This window comes from Pongo pygmaeus, chromosome 9, assembly GCF_028885625.2.
Source record: "Pongo pygmaeus isolate AG05252 chromosome 9, NHGRI_mPonPyg2-v2.0_pri, whole genome shotgun sequence".
NCBI lineage: Eukaryota > Metazoa > Chordata > Mammalia > Primates > Hominidae > Pongo > Pongo pygmaeus.
The window spans coordinates 130,599,598-130,616,510 of NC_072382.2; the positions used below are offsets into that span (position 1 = coordinate 130,599,598).

The following is a 16,913-nucleotide window of genomic DNA, read 5'->3' on the forward strand; positions in this document are numbered from 1 at the left end:
CCATTTGACAGGGCTGCTATCTGCACACTTCCTTGGTAAAGAAGAGCAGCCAAAGGCGCAGGTGTGTTAGGATCTATTGGAGGCTTTCTTCCGGTACAGCCAAGAAAAGGAAAAGAGCTTTGGAAAGGGCAAGCTTAAGAAAGAAAGCAGGCAGTTGTCCAACAGATTTATCTAGTATGAGGTACTCTAGCACCAAGCGCCCATCAGTCTGATATGAATTTCATTTGATATGAAATATACACAGAGCAGAAGAACAGAATTATTTTAGTCCCACTGGTAACCTCAGCCTTAACTCTCTGCTGGAAATCCAGACTAGGTGGTATATCAATGCTACCCCTAAGTATGGAAGGATTGTCCTGGGGCCTGAAAAGATGGTGCTAGGATCACAGGAACACAGGTATGGGCTCACACTATGTAAAAGCGTTCTAGCAGCCCTGTGCAAAGACAGGGCAGCCTTGAGATGCTATTTGTTGTGAATGGCCAAGGCAGCTGGGAGTCTTGCAGGAGTTTAGCTTTGGGCAGGGGCTTGATGATTTTAAGCCCCCTTCGCAAGTTGAGATCCTTAGACAGCACCCCTGGGACCTGCTTTTTCTGGACTGGCTGGCTCTGGGTTGGTGAGCTCTGTTTGCTCTCCATCGTTCGGTGGACCTTTAACTCTCCATCTTTGGAATCCACCATCCCTTCAGCGACAGTGTTCCTCATGGGGCAGGGGCAACACGTGCTGGCTGGAGAAATGAAAAATCAAAAAAATGGCTTTGGAAGTTTCCACTGGTGCCTCTGTGCTCTCTGGTCACCTTTCCGAGGCGTCTGGTAACTAGTGCGAGAAAGTAGATGATGCAGTATTTGTTAGCTCCGGAGCAATTACCTCATGTCTGAGTCTTGCTGCAACATGAGGTCAGCCCAAGAAACAATTTCAAAAAAGGGGACAATTTTCCACCCAGTTTTTCAGACCTTTGGATAATTAACATTTTCTAATTCATATTTTCAGCTTTTAACTGTCTGTGGAATTTTAAAAAATAAGGACCTTTGAACAGAGTCCTGCAGTGATCTAGGCAGGCCAGGGTGGGTGTGTGGAGGTTAGCATGAGAAGGAGAGACCAGCAAAGCAACCTGATTCCAGCAGGAGTTTGCAGGAACCCTAAGCCCTTTCCTTCATTTGCCAGTAGAGAAGACAACAGTAGCATAGACAGCACGCTCTGAACTGTTAGTTAAAGGGCCCAGTGCTTTGAGACTCTTTGGTGGATGCCCTTGTTGGGAGAATGTTCAAGGCATTCTCTCCATGTGGGGAAAGCCCATTCATGCCATATGACCCCGGGGCCCTAACCAGTCCATAAACAGCCCAAGGCCCCCTAGTACTTCCTGCCACCGAACAATGGGAACACAGATGCTGAAGTGAGACAAATGCCTGAGAAGGTGGTCACTGGTCACCAGTAGAGAGACCTTCTATTGGAGAAGGGCAGATAACAAGGTTGAAGTGGAGGTGCAGAGGATGGCATTTTGGGGGGTATAGCATGGCAAGAAAAAATGAATTGCTTCTTTCTTTTTAAGAATATTTATAGACAGAAAATGCCCCCAAATCAATAAAAATATTAGGTTTCCCAAAAGGGACTTATTAGTGGAGCATATTTCCAGAGCGGAGAGGAGGTGGAATCCAGCTTGTATACCGAAGACATTTGAAAATGCAGGGCAGATATCCAGAGTTGAGGATGGTGGCTAACAGTAGTACATCCACAAGATGGGAAGTAGTTGTTCTGCCATTAAAATGATTACTGGGAAACACCATGAGAAGTGCTTAGGATACAATGTTGGGTGGAAAAGCTCATTATAAAGTGGTCTGTGCACTGATAGAAAAACCATGTCTGCCTGCGAAAGCAAAATTTAAAATAATCGTGTTAAATTAAAAAAAAAAAAACCTTGCCCCAACATAGTATTGAAATATCCTTTTGAGGAGCCTAGACTTAAAATGATCCACTGTCAGGGAGAAGGCTTTTAGATTCATGCTGCTTTTTAATTGGTGTCTACCTTGGGGTTCCAGCCTTGGGGACCCTCTAGTGTGAGGTGGTGGCTGGCTGCTAAGTGCCTGCAGGAGGCCATGGGCTGGCAATGGTGTCTGCTCTGTTTCTGCTCTGGATTGCTGGGAACTCCCCCGTGACAACCAGCACTTTAAACCCTTTTAAAGCCTTCAAACACTTTATTGTTTTTCCAGACTGTCTTCCAGTGGATGTTTTGTGCTTAGGAGGAAGGCCAGTGCTTGCGGAGAGTTTGAGGCGATGAGTCAAGGCAAGGGGAGAGGGTGCTGATTCTTTGTGCTTTATCATCTTGTCCTTTTGTTGGAGAGGAAGGTGGGGCTCAGATATTTCCACTTTAGCGAGAGATGGATGGAAAATAGCTGAGATCCTTCACTCCAGTGGAGGAAGTACTGCAGGGTGAAGGAAAGTTGATAGAGCAGAATCGGGGACCTGAGCCTGTGGCTGGTTGGAAGTCAGGAGGGTCCAAGTTGGTGGCACTTCTCTGATCTAATCTTTCTGGGCTTTAGTAGAAAGTCTAGAAAAAGGAAAACCTCATAGGATAAGAAGCTTTGGCATCAAATTTACACTTTCACAAAAGGTGCTTGACTATTTATTCTGGTGGTCTGGGAGGGGAGCTAGACTTTTACATTTTAAATGCAAATGTATTTTCCAGGGTGGAGAAGAAATAGCAGTTCTCTATGCCCCTACAGACCCTGTCTGATGGCCAGGCATGCTAGGGAGGTGCTTGTTCTTCACACCTGGGCATGTCAGCTGTGCCAGAGGAGCTGTGTCACATGCCACACAGGCGCCCACCCCTCCCCCACCACCGCCACAGGAAATGCAAGGAGGACTGTGATGGCTGGGGTGGCCACGGCCCTTGGGGTCATTCCCATGAGTCCTGGGAAACTCCAGAGTTTACACCTGTCAATCCCAGCACTTTGGGAGGCCGAGGCGGGTGGATCACCTGAGGCCAGAAGTTGGAGACCAGCCTGGCCAATGTGGTGAAACCCCGTCTCTACTAAACATACAAAAATGAGCCAGGCGTGGTGGTGGGCGCCTCTAATCCCAGCTACTTGGGAGGCTGAGGCAGGAGAATCGCTTGAATCCGGGATGGAGAGGCTGCAGTGTGCTGAGATCGCACCACTGCACTCTGGCCTGGGCGACAGAGGGAGGCTCTGTCTTCAAAAGAAAAAAGGTTGCCCCCTTGTGGACAACTATCTACAACACCCATTTTGAAGCTGAAACCACCGAGGCCCAGACAGCTTCAGAAATTGGTTCAAAGGCGTCCAGCCGGTTGAGAGCGCCTGGTATCTAAGACTCGGGCCTCTGGAGTCCCAGTCCCTGGCCTCGCGTTGCCGACGTTCCCCCGGCCCTGGAGACAGCAAGCCAGCCTGCGCCACACAGGCAAGGCCGCCTCACTCCCGGCTTTCCACGTGGACAGCCCGGCCACTTCCCCCACGGCATTTTCTGTTGCCATTTGTACCAAGAGATAAATGCTTTCCAAAAACTTTCCTGTGGCCTCCTGGAAGGAGGCCGATTAAGCCAAACCTATCACCACGCTAACTTTGTCCTTCTCTGGGCCTGACTGTCGGCCCCACCAGTATCTCTCCCAGACACACCCCGTGTGGCCGAGGAGCCTTCGCAGCAGCTGCTGCGGGAACGAGATTTGTCCCTTCTCAGGCCAAGGCGGGGATGGACCTCGAAGAAACGGAGGGCGCCGGGCTGGCAGTTCAGGGCCGCTGGGGGGAGTTTGCGCATGTCTGGGAGCCCCGAGGCCCCCGGGGAGGCGGGGAGGCAGGGAGAAAAAGAGCCTTTTTTAAATTTTACAAACAAGTTGGTTTTGTATGTCAATCTGGGTCTGACCTGGAAAAAAAACACTAAGAAACTGCGTCCTCAAACAGTGGCTGCTCAAAAGAATGAAATATACTGCGCGACCGGGAGACCACAGAAAAGGTGCCTATCTTGACTCCCATTTTTAATTTAAACTTTAATGGAAAACACATTTTGCGTTTTGTGGTCTTTCCACCTGCAGCCTCAGATGATCGGGCAGAGGTTTTGGGTCTGGGCAATTAAGCTAGTGCAATCTTATCACTTCCAGGCCTGGGTTTGACCGGTGAAGGAGAACAGAATGCCAGCTGAACAAAAGGCCGGGTTTCCCTGGACTCAGTAGTCAGCCAGGATTGTTGTTTAAAGAGCCCAGAGCCTTACACCCTCCCGCTCCTGCACACTCAGCCAGAGCTGTTGATATAGCAGTGCAGCCCAGAGAAAGGAGAGACCTGGATTCAATAGGCTGGCTGTGAGGGGGCACTGGTGAATTCTATGGTCACAGTGAGGCAGGAGACAAAGGCTTTGGCTGGGACTTTTGTGTCCGCTGGCCCAGGTGTCCCCGATGAAAAGCAGGTTAGGTTGAGGGAATGTGAAGCAGCAGAAACCGTGATTGTTGGGGTTCTACCCCACACCTGCAAAGCCTCACACTGCTCACTCCCCTCTCCTTTCAGATCCAGGTACTGTCTCTAGCAGCAGATGGATTCAAGCATGGAATGGAAAATGATCTTTTCCCCAGGCTTGCACTTTGGGAAGGCCATTCTGTTCTCAGCAGGAGCTACTTTATGCTTTTTAGAGCAAAAATGCCCCAATAAATAGATATATGTATATGCATACACACCCATATACAAATATATACATACAAAACACATACAGAAACTAACAAATAACCAAGTAGGCAAATCTTATACTTCAATTTGAACTGAAGTATAACACAGAGAGAAGTGCAAAAATCATTAAATGCGCTACTTGAGGCATTATCATGATGTGAATCCACCCACTCGCATAAGCACCTCCCAGGCCAAGGAGTAGAATTTCAGCCCCCTGTACCCTCTCTCCACCCCACAACCGCTTCCTCCACAAAACTAACCACCACCCTGCCTCCCAACCCCATAGGTGAGTTTTGCCTGTTTCTACGATTTAGCCTGGAGGCGGTGGGGTCTGCCAGATTGAGGACAGGTTTTGTGGATAGACCAGGATGGGGCTCCTGCCTCCTGCACTCTCTGGCTGTGTGATCCTAGGAAAATGATATGACTCTGCTGAATGTTGCTCCTTTCATCTGTAAAAAGGAAGAAGGGAACGCTGGCTCTGCGTGGCTTATGCAAGGATTAAGTGAGAGAAAAGATGGAAAGCGTCTGGCACACCGTGCATATTCAGGGAGCACTGCGTCCCCCCTCCCCCCCCTTCATCATGGCCTGTTTACCCTGATGTGCTGGTATCAGGAAGGAGGGGGAGCTCAGCAGCACAGGCCTGTGGCAGGGTCAGGCCAGAAAGAGCCTCAAGGCAGGAGAAAGCAGTCCAAAGCCACAGAGAGGGAGGCCGGACTCCAGGAGGACCTGCCTGCATCAGAACAAGTTCCTTAAGAAAACAGAGCCTGGGGAACTGATGAGGTAGAAATCGGAGAAGAGGAGGGAATCTGGGTCCCTTGGGAGAGAGGCCAGATGCCCCCAACTAGCCCCTCCTCGGGGAAGGCAGCATCTCCTTCTAGGAGTGAAACCTGAACCAAGGACGGTCTTTAGGGCAAAATCCTTTTCCTAGGTTGCCATGAAATATGCATTTCATGCAAGCTTTGGAGAGGTCAAATGACCCTTTCTCTCGACTTTCTGGGAGTTTCCTGTGGAATTCATGTGTGCCCAAAGAAGAACTTTCACCAACGAGGAAATTTAATAAATGTGGTTTATCTAAGGTTCGTGCTTTTGGCTACATCTGCACTAATGACTCACACAGTTTGCTCCTCAGAGACCATCATTTTTCTTTATTTGCTCCAGCAGTGAGGTTTCAGCCTGAGGGAGAGAACATTAGGAACAGAGAGGCAAGCATTCTTGGTCCTGCTTCTGGGATTTTTTTGTATTCCCTCCGAACGTTTGGTTCCATTTCTTCACTTCCTTCCAGTCGTGCCGGATTATTTCTTATTGCAGCAGAACCCATTCATAACTTTAATCAGAGGACAAGACTAATGCTCAGTAAACGCGTGTATAAAGAGAGCTATTGTATGTAATTGTGACATTTGTGGGAGAAAGGATGTAAAAATAGTAACGATCAGAGCTAGCATTTTTGGAACACTTATGAGCCAAGGTCCATTCTGAGCACATTACATGCATTATTTGATTTAATCTTCACAATGCCATTGAGTGGTATTAGCCCATTTTACAGATGAGAAACCGGTGGCAAAGAGAGGAGGGAAATCAGTGGAGGGCACAAAGCTAGTCAGTGATGAGGCAGGTCTAATTTTAAACTCTCATTTGCTTAATAAACATACAGTTGTGCTTTGCTTCATGATGGGGATAGTTCATCTTCATGTGAATACCACAAAATATACTTACACAAACCCACATGGCGTAGCCTACTACACACTGAGGCTGTATGCTACAGCCTGTGGCTCCTAGCTCACTAAGCTGTATAGCGTGTTATTGTACTGAATATAGTAGACAACTGTAGCACAATGGCAAGTATTTGTGCATCTAAACATTTAAAAGATACCGTAAAAATACACTATTACCGCTGTCATATATGTGGTCTATCTTTGCCCAAAACATCATTTTTTGGTGCGTGACTATTAACAGGAACTTGTCCCAGCCTGACTTTGTCATTGATATTCTTGAACATGGAATAACCAAATGTAGCTGGCTCTTGGATGTTACATTCATGTGACTGTCTCATTTCTAAAATGGCATCCACATAGCCATACTTTGGCATACAGCGGGCTCAATACCACCCCTGTCATCCCCCTCCTTGTTTTCTTCTGGAGCTGCTGCAGAGCTAGAACTAACAGTCACGTTCTAGGCAATTGGACAATTCTTATAAAATGCTCTTCCTCGGCCGGGCACGGTGGCTCACGCCTGTAATCCCAGCACTTTGGGATGCCAAGGCAGGCAGATCACCTGAGACCAGCCTGACCAACTTGGAGAAACCCTGTCCCTACTAAAAATACAAAATTAGCCGAGCATGGTGGCGCAAATCTGTAATCCCAGCTACTGGGGAAGCAGAGGCAGGAGAATCGCTTGAATCCGCGAGACGAAGTTTGCGGTGAACTGAGATTGCACCATTGCACTCCAGCCTGGACAACAAGAGCGAAACTCTGTTTCAAAAAAATAAATAAATAAATTCTCTTCCTCATCGTCTGGCTTGGTAGTGCACACATTTTCTCTGAGGCACACAACCAAACGCCCACAGCTGGGTGAGGCGGCAGCTCCATTTCTGCATCCCTTCCATGACTGGAGACTAAAAATAGGAGTGTGTCTGACAGCCCATTCCCACCCCTGGCACCCAGGCCAGTCCACTCGGCCACAGGGAGCAGGGAAAAGGGTTGTTTAGAAGAATTTTCTTAGCCTCAAATACATGTGTTGAGCTTATGGTATGTTTTGTAAAAGCAGATCCCAGCCCTCGTTGCAAGGGCTCTTTAAGATTTCCTTAGGAGAATCTCAAAGAGAATGGCAAAAATGCATTAAGTTTCACAAAATACAACCTTGAATTCACTTTAAACAAAGGAAAAAATCTAGTTTTAGGAAAGAAGGGAGAATGTGTTTTACATGTAACAACAACAACAAATTGTTTTTTCAAAGGGCTGGGTACAGAAGAGGTATGCATTGAAGTTTAATTTTAAAAGATTGGATATCAGCATTCTGAGATTACAGAAAATTCAGTGCGTGACTCCTCAGGTTCAGTGCGTGCTCTTAGACATAGGTGAAGGGAAGCAAAAGTTCCTATTGGAATACTACCACTCACCTCCTTCCCAACTCCCATTGCCCCCTCCACCAGTAACATACCTGAGCACCTTACCCTCACCTGTGAAAGGACCCATATGTACATAAACCTAGAGGATACCACAGCAGGAAGGAGTGATACTGGCTTCTCCTCCAGGCCATGGCAAACTACAAGCTGCAGGCCAAATCTGGCCAAAAGTGGCCCATGGACAAAACAAAACAAAAACTAAGAAGACTGTGCAACAGAGACTGTAGTTAGCCTATAAAGCCAAAATATTTACTATCTCCTTTTGATAAAAGAAGTCTGCCAACCTCTGCTCTAGTTCAAGAAAAAAAAAAATCAAAATCTAGACATGTCAAGTCACTCACCAACTGTCACATGGTGAGTTAATAACAACTGGAACAGACCCAGGTTTACTGATTCTCAATGCTGTGTTCCTGTCATGATTATGGCACAGGTCACAGCGTTTCAGAACTATGAATATGGCAGCTTAGGGGGTGTGGTGTTTGTTTCCCCAGAGAGCATTTCATTCCAAAGTATTCTGTCTCTTTACTCCATAAAACTATTACAGGCCTGTATGATTGTCTCCAACCAAATGGATTCCATTCGCTTTTCCTTTCTTTCTAGGAGTCCTCTGTCCCTCTTCCCCTCTCCCCATCTCTTTCCCTTTCTACTCCCTCCTCATGTCATCTCCTACTCTTGATTTCAGAAGAACATTTTGGTTATAACTTGTTTATGTTTTGCCTCTCAGGTTCACTGCTGGCCTATAATACAACCTCCCATACAGACCAATCCTCACGACTGAGTGTCAAAGAAGGTAAGTTTGTTCTTTTGTGCACTTAAAATTTTCTTCTGTACCAGACATGACAGTCCCATGCTGTTAAAGTTGTTGCAGAAAACCAGCTTGCTTGTTCCACTAAACTTTTCCTAGCATACAAAGACAAGCCAAAGATTTTCACCACTTGTGCTACCAGTTGCAAAAATACAATAAAGAAAGTTTTACAGTAACTTGTAATAATATCACAAAGATACAACTTGAAGTTGTCACTCCATGCAGGAAAACATGTTACTTTTAGAAAAAAATGAATGCTGCTTACTTTCAAAGTTGAAAGTTGGGAGTTTTCTCTGATGAAAAAATGAAATGAAGAGTTCAAGGATTCCAGCATGTCTACCTTTAAAGGTTTTTTCCCTAAGAAATTTTAGCAGCCGGTCATGGTGGCCCACACCTGTAATCCCAGCACTTTGCGGGGCTGAAGTGGGTGGATCACTTGGGGTCAGGAGTCTGAAGCCCAGCCTGGCCAACATGGCAAAACCCCCATCTCAGCTAAAAATACAAAAATTAGCCAGGCGTGGTGGCAGGTACCTGTAATCCCAGCTACTCAAGAGGCTGAGACATGAGAATCGCTTGAACCCAGGAAGCAGAGGCTGCAATGAGCCGAGTTCGCACCACTGCACTCCAGCCTGGGCGACAGAGCGAGACTCTGTCTCAAAAAAAATTTTAGTGATGTCAATTCATTTTTAAAGTGGTGGCTTAAGGGTTTGGTCTGGTTTGGTTTGGTTTTGTTGAGAAAGAAAACTGCCTTAGCAAATGACTTTTGCCAGTGAAGATTTTAGTACACGTCACGATAGCATTCCTCAGCGTCTTTATGAAACATCATGAGGAGTGGTTCAGATACTGTTAGATTTCAGGTATTGAAACAAGTGAATAATTCATAGTACCTGGTTTAAAGGAGAAAAAAATGTGAACAAATAATTATTAGGAACCAGAGAGAGACTGGAAAAAATATTTGTGTGGCATAGCACAAAGATGACAAAGAGGAGGGGACTTTTGAATAGGAGCTTGAAGAATAATAAGAGTGTGGCAGGCACTCTGTCCTCCTTGGCTCACTCTCCGTCCCCAGCTTTTCTTTAACTCACCCTCCCCAAAATATATAAGAAAGGCAGAAGCTCTCAGGATCAGTTACATATAGCGCAGCACTGCAAAACCTTTCAGAGAAGCAAAGGCTCTTCTAAGGGAAGGACCATTTGGCCCAAAATCTGCATGGGGTATGAAGGAAACAGAGACCAAAAGACACTAGCTGGGTGTCTTGCCCAAGGTTACAACTTTGATCACACAGCACTTTGTGTTTCCTGTTAACAATTTATAATTTAATAATGACTAGAACATTTAGCAGAAGAATTATACAACATAATGAATACGCTTTTAAACATTTGTGTTTTTCATTTGTTTCCTTCTCTCCTATCCCACCCTGAGCCAGTCCTGTTTCTGCCACTGTTTTTCCTTTCCAAATCAGATTTCTTGAGTTTTGTCATAAACACTGAATTTCTATGGATTCATTCTACATTGTGAGTCACATTTCACTTGATGACCTATTTTAATATGCTGTTGCAAATGTCTGTAAGAGAGAAAATACATTTTAGTGGCAAACGCATCAGATTGAAGGTCAGGGCACCTTTGGCTTCCTGTGAGAAAATCACTTCAGGCCCTGAACCTCAGTTTCCTACAGAATGAAAGAGAGGAACTCTGTCAGCAAGAGGCCAGCCCTGACTCTGGAGCTCTTGGCCTCTAAGGAGATGACAGGAGCGCTCACATTGCGAGGGCTCAAGAGCCACTGTCCTTTGATATGTTTTATATGCTGAGTTTTATTTCATTTGTGGATAGGGATCCACTTTTTGGAAGGAAGGAAAAAAGAAGGGGAAAAATGACTAGAGGGAGAGAGAGAGAAAGGGAAAGAAGGGAAGGGAAGGAAGATAGGGAGGGAGGAAAGCAAGGCTATAAGGAAGGAAGGGAAGGAAGGAGGAAGGGAGGGATGGGAGGAACCCTAACCTCTGAACTGCTGAATTCGGATTTTTTAAGTTTCTCCAACACTTCAGGCTACAACCTGCTACCAACATCAGAATTAGCCAGTGAGGCTCTGAAGCAGAGCTAATGAAATATTTTCTGACATTGGGCTTCAGATATAGGGTTTAGTTTAGAAACTGGTTTAGCCAAGTTGAAATGTGTTGCTAACCATCTCCTCCTCCTCCTCCTCCTCCTGTTTTATTGTTCAGCCGTGTCCTCTACCTGCCATACACATTTCCTTCCCTTGGCCCTTTTGTCTTTAGGGAGGACATTTGTAACACTGCTGGCTCATTCAGGCTTATTGCAGGAGCAGCTCCGTCTTGCTGGGTAGCAACCCCTCTTCTGAAGTGAATTAACTGTAGTATCCAGGCAAACACATGCTGCCAGGACCTCATTCAGGTGGTGCCGGCATTTATCTCCCAACATCGGGCCTGGCCTCTAGAGACGATTAAGCCTGTGCTTCGCAGGTGCATCTTTTGTCCCCAGTAAAGCTCTCTACTTGAGCTGTCTTGCTCCTCTATGCCTTCCCCTTGTGAGGTGGTCTGAATCTGTCTGAACGACCCATCAAGCCACAAAACGAAGTACATTAGCAAGACAAAGCTAACCAAGCCCTCCCTCTATCCCTCCCTGCCTCCTCCCCACCTCTCACTGGCTCTCCTGCTCTGCTCTAATCACTATCTATTAGCTATTAGAAGACATCAGGCAACCTTGGCTCCATCTTCTTTGAATAAGACACACACAGCCCCAAACAAACCCAGAGTTCATCAAGAGCACCAGAGCTGCGTGTGTGTGTGTGTCTGTGTGTGAGTGCACACTGGTGCAGTCCACAAAGGGCAGGTGCTGGCATCAAGCACAAAGCAAGGAAGTTGAGGAGATGCTGTCTATTAATGTGTCTTCAAAGCACTTATCAAACTAGAATGGCGTTTTGCTTTAAAATTGTATAATCACCCTTCCAGCTTGTCTCTTGAAAATGGCTGCAATCTCTAGGGGTTATTTGTGCCCAGAAAGTAAGAGTAGATTTTAAAAATTAATTTAGAACAATCTTTAAGCCCCTTTAAATTAAATATTCTATGGACATGGATTGGATCCAGCTAGAGCAGTTATGCTCTACCTTTAGTTTATCAAGGCTAAGGCACTTAAAAAAATAAACTAGGATAAAAGCTATTGTTATCCATTTACAATAGCAGCCACAACTGTCATCTATAAAGGGTTTTGAAATATATCAGACACCTTCACATGCTTTGCTTTGGAGCCTTGCACTGGGTCTTTGAAGTAGATATTATTATCTCTATTTTACAGACAAAGAAAGTGGGGTTCAGCACTATTAAGTGACTCACTGAAGGGTACAAGCTACTAGATGGCAGAGCAAGGACTCAAACCGGGTTGGAGGATTAGACTAGAACCCCCTCACTTTCTGACAAATACAGCCTTTCTCTTCCAGCTGCGTTTCTGCAAAAGCAATACTTAGCCTAAATGTAACTTGGGCAAAGATGTGAATGTTTTGCATTACTTGATTTCTGTCCATGCAGTTTTCCCACTATCAGCTCCATCTTCATCCCTAAACTCTTCTCTCTTTCCAAAGACGAACCAATACACAACTTATGCTTGGCATCAGCCCTTAGTTCCGACAGCACAGAGAATCACCTGGAGATCTTTCAAAATGCTGACTCTAGGACAAACATTGCATGATTGCACTCATAGGAGGTAACTGTCAAGTTTATAGAGCCAGAAGGTAGATGGTGGTTACCAGGAGTGGCAAGGAGTGGAAATAGGGAGTTAGTGTTTAATGGGTAAGAGTTTCCATTTGGGAAGATGAGAAGGTTCCGGAGCTGGATGGTGGTAATCATTGCACAGCATTGTGAATGTACTTAATGCCACTAAATTGTACACTTAAAATGGTTAAAATGGTAAATTTTATGTTACATATTTTACTAAAATTTTGTAAATGCAAAAATTAAAATAAAAATATACTGATGCCCAAGTGCCAATAAATGATGCATTAATTCAGAATCTCCAAGGGTGACTCCTGGGCATTGGAAGTGTTTTAGAGCTCTCTGGGTTATTCCTATAAGCCAAGCTGCAGCCAAGCTAGAGAAGCCTGCTTTATAGAACAGAGACAAACTAGAGAGAAATGAGGCCCATGTTAGAGCTACTCCACATTTTCTTGGAGACACACTGGGCAGTTGTCTGGACCCAGATTGTCCTAGAAAAGGAATAGCAGGCCCTATTGGTATATTGATAAAGGTATAGGTAAGTGAAGAGACTGTACGATCTTGATTACTTTTTTGTCATTGTCATTGATGACTGATTTTATTGATGCATGATATTACTGATTTTGACAACTGTACATTAGTACATCTCAGAAATTTCTTTCTGACATATCCTCATTCAGTCCTTTAAAAAGTAGATATGGTGTTGGTAACGTGATTTTATCGAAAGGACACTGGGGTTGCAGAAGTTAAGTAGCCTTTTCAAGTATATAAGAGTCCTGGAGCCAGGGCTACTGACTTTCCACACCTTGTTCTCTCCAGTCGTCCAGGCTGCAGATGTGCGTGTGTCTGCCCTGGTCCCAGGTCAGAGCTTTACTTTGTTTTTCTGGGCAAACCCTGCCGGAGGCCTTCCCAGCGCACTCAGCTGGCCCAGCAGCATGCAAGAATCAGCACATCTCCTCCTCAGAGCTTCTTTGCATGCCTGAGCCCTCATTTCCTTAGTTCCTCATGCTGAATCTGTTTAAATACCTCTGACTTTCCAAAAGACAGAGAATATTGAGTTCCTTGTTTATTAACTCCTGGAACTCATCAACCGGCCAAGGGTCTGTGGAGCATTGAGCTTCTAGCCCCAGCCTAGAGGCTTTCAGGACTGCCATTGAATGCGGAAACCGAAAACCGCAGCCCCACTGCAGGCGGAATGGCCATCTCCAGCCGTTGCCTTGGCTAATGGATAAAAAGTCTGTCGGCTTGCATGCTAAGTATGGAAAAGAGAGGGGAGAAACTACCTTTCTGTGTCCCTTAGAGTGAAATGCCTGGCTGGTGCTGAAGCCCATGTTAACGAGAAGCTGGCTTCTCTCCAGGAAAGTCCTAGGTGGCAGGAGCCGCGCACGTGGTAACAACAGCATTTTGGCAGCCCGGTAGGGTTTGCCAAGCACATTCCTATCCATTATCCCGTTTGTGCCCTCTGGTGCCATCACTATGAGATGAGAAGGCTGGTAGTATTATTATCCCCCTTCTGTAGATAATGAAAACAAGGCACAGAGAGATTTCAGGGTTCCTTAGAGGGCACCCAGGTCGTGAAGCAGAACGAGACTCAAGTCCGGGCCTTTGGTGTGTTCTGTCCTTCCTCTAGGCTGCTTCTGGAATCATTATCTCAGCATACTTGATTCAAGCATCTGACGACATCTTAAGGATTCTTTAATACTCTCAGTTTACCTAAGGTGGGCATTGGTCTCCTATTTCAGCATTATAGCATACTGATTAAAAACTTGGGCTCTGGACTCAAAGACTGTGACCTGGACAAGGTGCTTACATTTTTCTGTGTCAGTTTCCTCATGTATAAATGAGGATAATTGTAGTGTCCCTTCAGGGATGATGTAAAACTCATAAATCAGCACAATGTCTGACACACCAATAAGTGCTCAATAAAAGTTATAATAAGGATAGTAAATTGTTATTCTAATTTATTATAGTAAAAAGTATCATAGTAATTAACATTATTATTGAAAGCTAATTACAATTTTTTTTTTTTTTTTTTGAGATGGAGTCTCGCTCTGTCGCCCAGACTGGAGTGTAGTGGAACTATCTCGGCTCACTGCAACCTCCGCCTCCTGGGTTCAGGCGATTCTCCTGCCTTAGCCTCCTGAGTAGCTGGGACTGCAGGCGCCCGCCACCATGCCCAGCTGATTTTTTTTTGTATTTTTAGTAGAGACGGGGTTTCACCATGTTAGCCAGGATGGTCTCGACCTCCTGACCTCATGATCCACCCGCCTTGGCCTCCTAATTACAGTATCCCAGCCGCTACTTACAATATTTTTGAGGGTTTACCAGATGTTAACACCGTACCAAGGGTTGTGAAGGATACTATACATAGATAGCCAAGCTGCTTTAAAACTTATTAGGGGGCCGGGCACGGTGGCTCACGCCTGTAATCCCTGCACTTTGGGAGGCCAAGGTGGGCAGATCACCTGAGGTCAGAAGTTCGAGACCAGCTTGGCCAACATGGTGAAACCCCGTCTCTACTAAAAATAAAAAAATTATCAGGTGTGGTGGCATGTGCCTGTAGTCCCAGCTACCCGGGAGGCTGAGGCAGGAGAATTGCTTGAACCCAGGAGGCGGAGGTTGCAGTGAGCCAAGATCACACCACTGCACTCCAGCCTGGGTGACAGAGCGAGACTCTGTCTCAAAAAATAAAGCAAAAAAACAACTATTTAGGGAGACACACCTATGAAATACGAAGGAAATATAAAACTGCATGTAATCAAAATACTACAATGCATGCTACACACAAGAAATTTTCTGAGTGTAATGAAGAGATGGAAAATCATTAATGCTCAAGCTGAACATCTTCTCCAAATCCCTTATAGAACAGAAGAGATCTGAGGCCAGAGAAGGTATGGACCCAGCCACGGTCGCACAGGGAGTGAAGACAAATATATACATTTATTCCTATGTAGGCAGATATTATAGATACATGGTACCTTAGTCAGGAATAGACCTAAATTCTGTGATTCATGCTCTCCTCCATTCATTCATTCATTTCTTTCTTATGGAGAATCTTCTCTGCATAGAATACCAGGCTAAGCCCTGAAACTATGGTGAACACAGAACACTACCTACCCTCAAGCAGGTTCTAGTCAAACAGAGAGACAGACAGCTAAGTAAGTAAGGGACCACTGTGCTTTGGAGTGAGGGCAATTCACATATATTACCACATCTTTCAATTTTCCCCTGCATTTAGCTCCTGTATGGATGTCCCTTATGATTTGAGAGGTCGTAGTAAAAGATGGAGGCCTCCAGCAAGATGCAGCATGGCAGGGCTGGAAATAGATATTGAAGCAAAGGGAAGGAGGAAGGCACCAAGGAAACCAGCGTGTTTGCTGGGGTGGGTGTGTGAGTTTTCAAGTTGGGTTTTGGAGACAGGAGCCCAGGTGAGCCCTTGCAGGAATAACTGAGGCCTGGGTGTTTGATGTGGGTTTCAGGAAGACAGCCTGGGGTAGAACCTGTGCACCATGGCTTCCTGGAACCTGGGAAACTGGGTGCAGTTAGATGTTTCATTGTGAGACAGGAAGCTCAGAGAAGGAGCTGAGAGCCAGGGACTTGTGTCAAAATCATTGGGCTAGGGAGGGCAGAGTAGGTGGGCATGGAGCTGAAATAAGATTGACCATGAATTCATGATTGTTAAAGCAGGGTGATGGGGCCTCAGGGTTCATTAGACTTTCCTCTCTACTTTTATATATCTTAGAAATTTTCCATAACTCAAAAAATGCCTCAAGACATCTCTGCCTTATTTCTCTGGGCGAACAGGTTCCCGAGTACAGCATCTTTGTCCCTTGTAATATGCACTGCCTGTGTCAGGCTGATGCGCTCCCGGATGCAGTACTTGGGAAGGTGGGCATTTGGCAGCCTTGTATGTGTGTCTGTGCGGGAGGGCATGAGCCGGTGCTCAGTGTGGAGGTGGTCTGTGTGTGTGTTGCCTTGTAGGGTGCAACATATGGGGGCTAGGTCTGGAACATGTGTACTCGAAGGAAAAGGCCTGTAATACTGTGAGGTAATCTCCTGTTATTTTTAGGGAGTAAATAACATCTCTCATGCAGCAGGTTGTGTGGCCCCACAGGCTCCATCTACGTCAGCTCACACATACTTCAAATTGGAGGGTATCGCGGCCTCACAGGAGAGCCTGTGAAGAACATTATCATTGTATGTTCTTCCTTTATGATGAAATGTGCCTAAGCCATTCTTAGCAAAAGCAGGGATGACTGCTGGATGTGTGTGTGTGTACGTGTGCATGTGTGTGTGTGTGTGTGTGTGTGCGCGCTGTTTCTGTGGTCCAAAGGCAAGATTTATGATTATGGGATAGACAGTAGCTTGCGCTATTTTATTTTTTAAAAACTGTTTTCCTTTGAAATTCCTGAGTTAATGTTCTGTCTGCTTTCTATCTGACCCTCTTCGGAGAGTTGCATTTTTTTTTTTCACGAGAGAGAGATTAAGAGAGAGAGAGACAGAGAGAGAGAGAGAGAACGAGGGTGACAGAGAGAAACAGAGATCGGGGGAGGAGGGAGAGCGAGAGAACGGGAAACAAAGACTCGTTGTCTCTAAGCTGGAG

General features: G+C 45.6%; 1 protein-coding gene across 5 annotated transcripts in view; it reads left to right on the forward strand.

Annotated features, from left to right (window-relative positions):
* The window catches only part of FLI1 (Fli-1 proto-oncogene, ETS transcription factor), a 121,995-nt gene that overhangs the window by 83,086 nt on the left and 21,996 nt on the right, over positions 1–16,913 (forward strand). For all 5 annotated transcript variants that reach the window (XM_063671610.1, XM_063671611.1, XM_063671612.1 and 2 more), the window contains one exon: positions 8,508–8,573. In XM_063671610.1, coding sequence (XP_063527680.1) covers positions 8,508–8,573 — 66 coding nt within the window. The remainder of the gene's footprint in view (positions 1–8,507; positions 8,574–16,913) is intronic.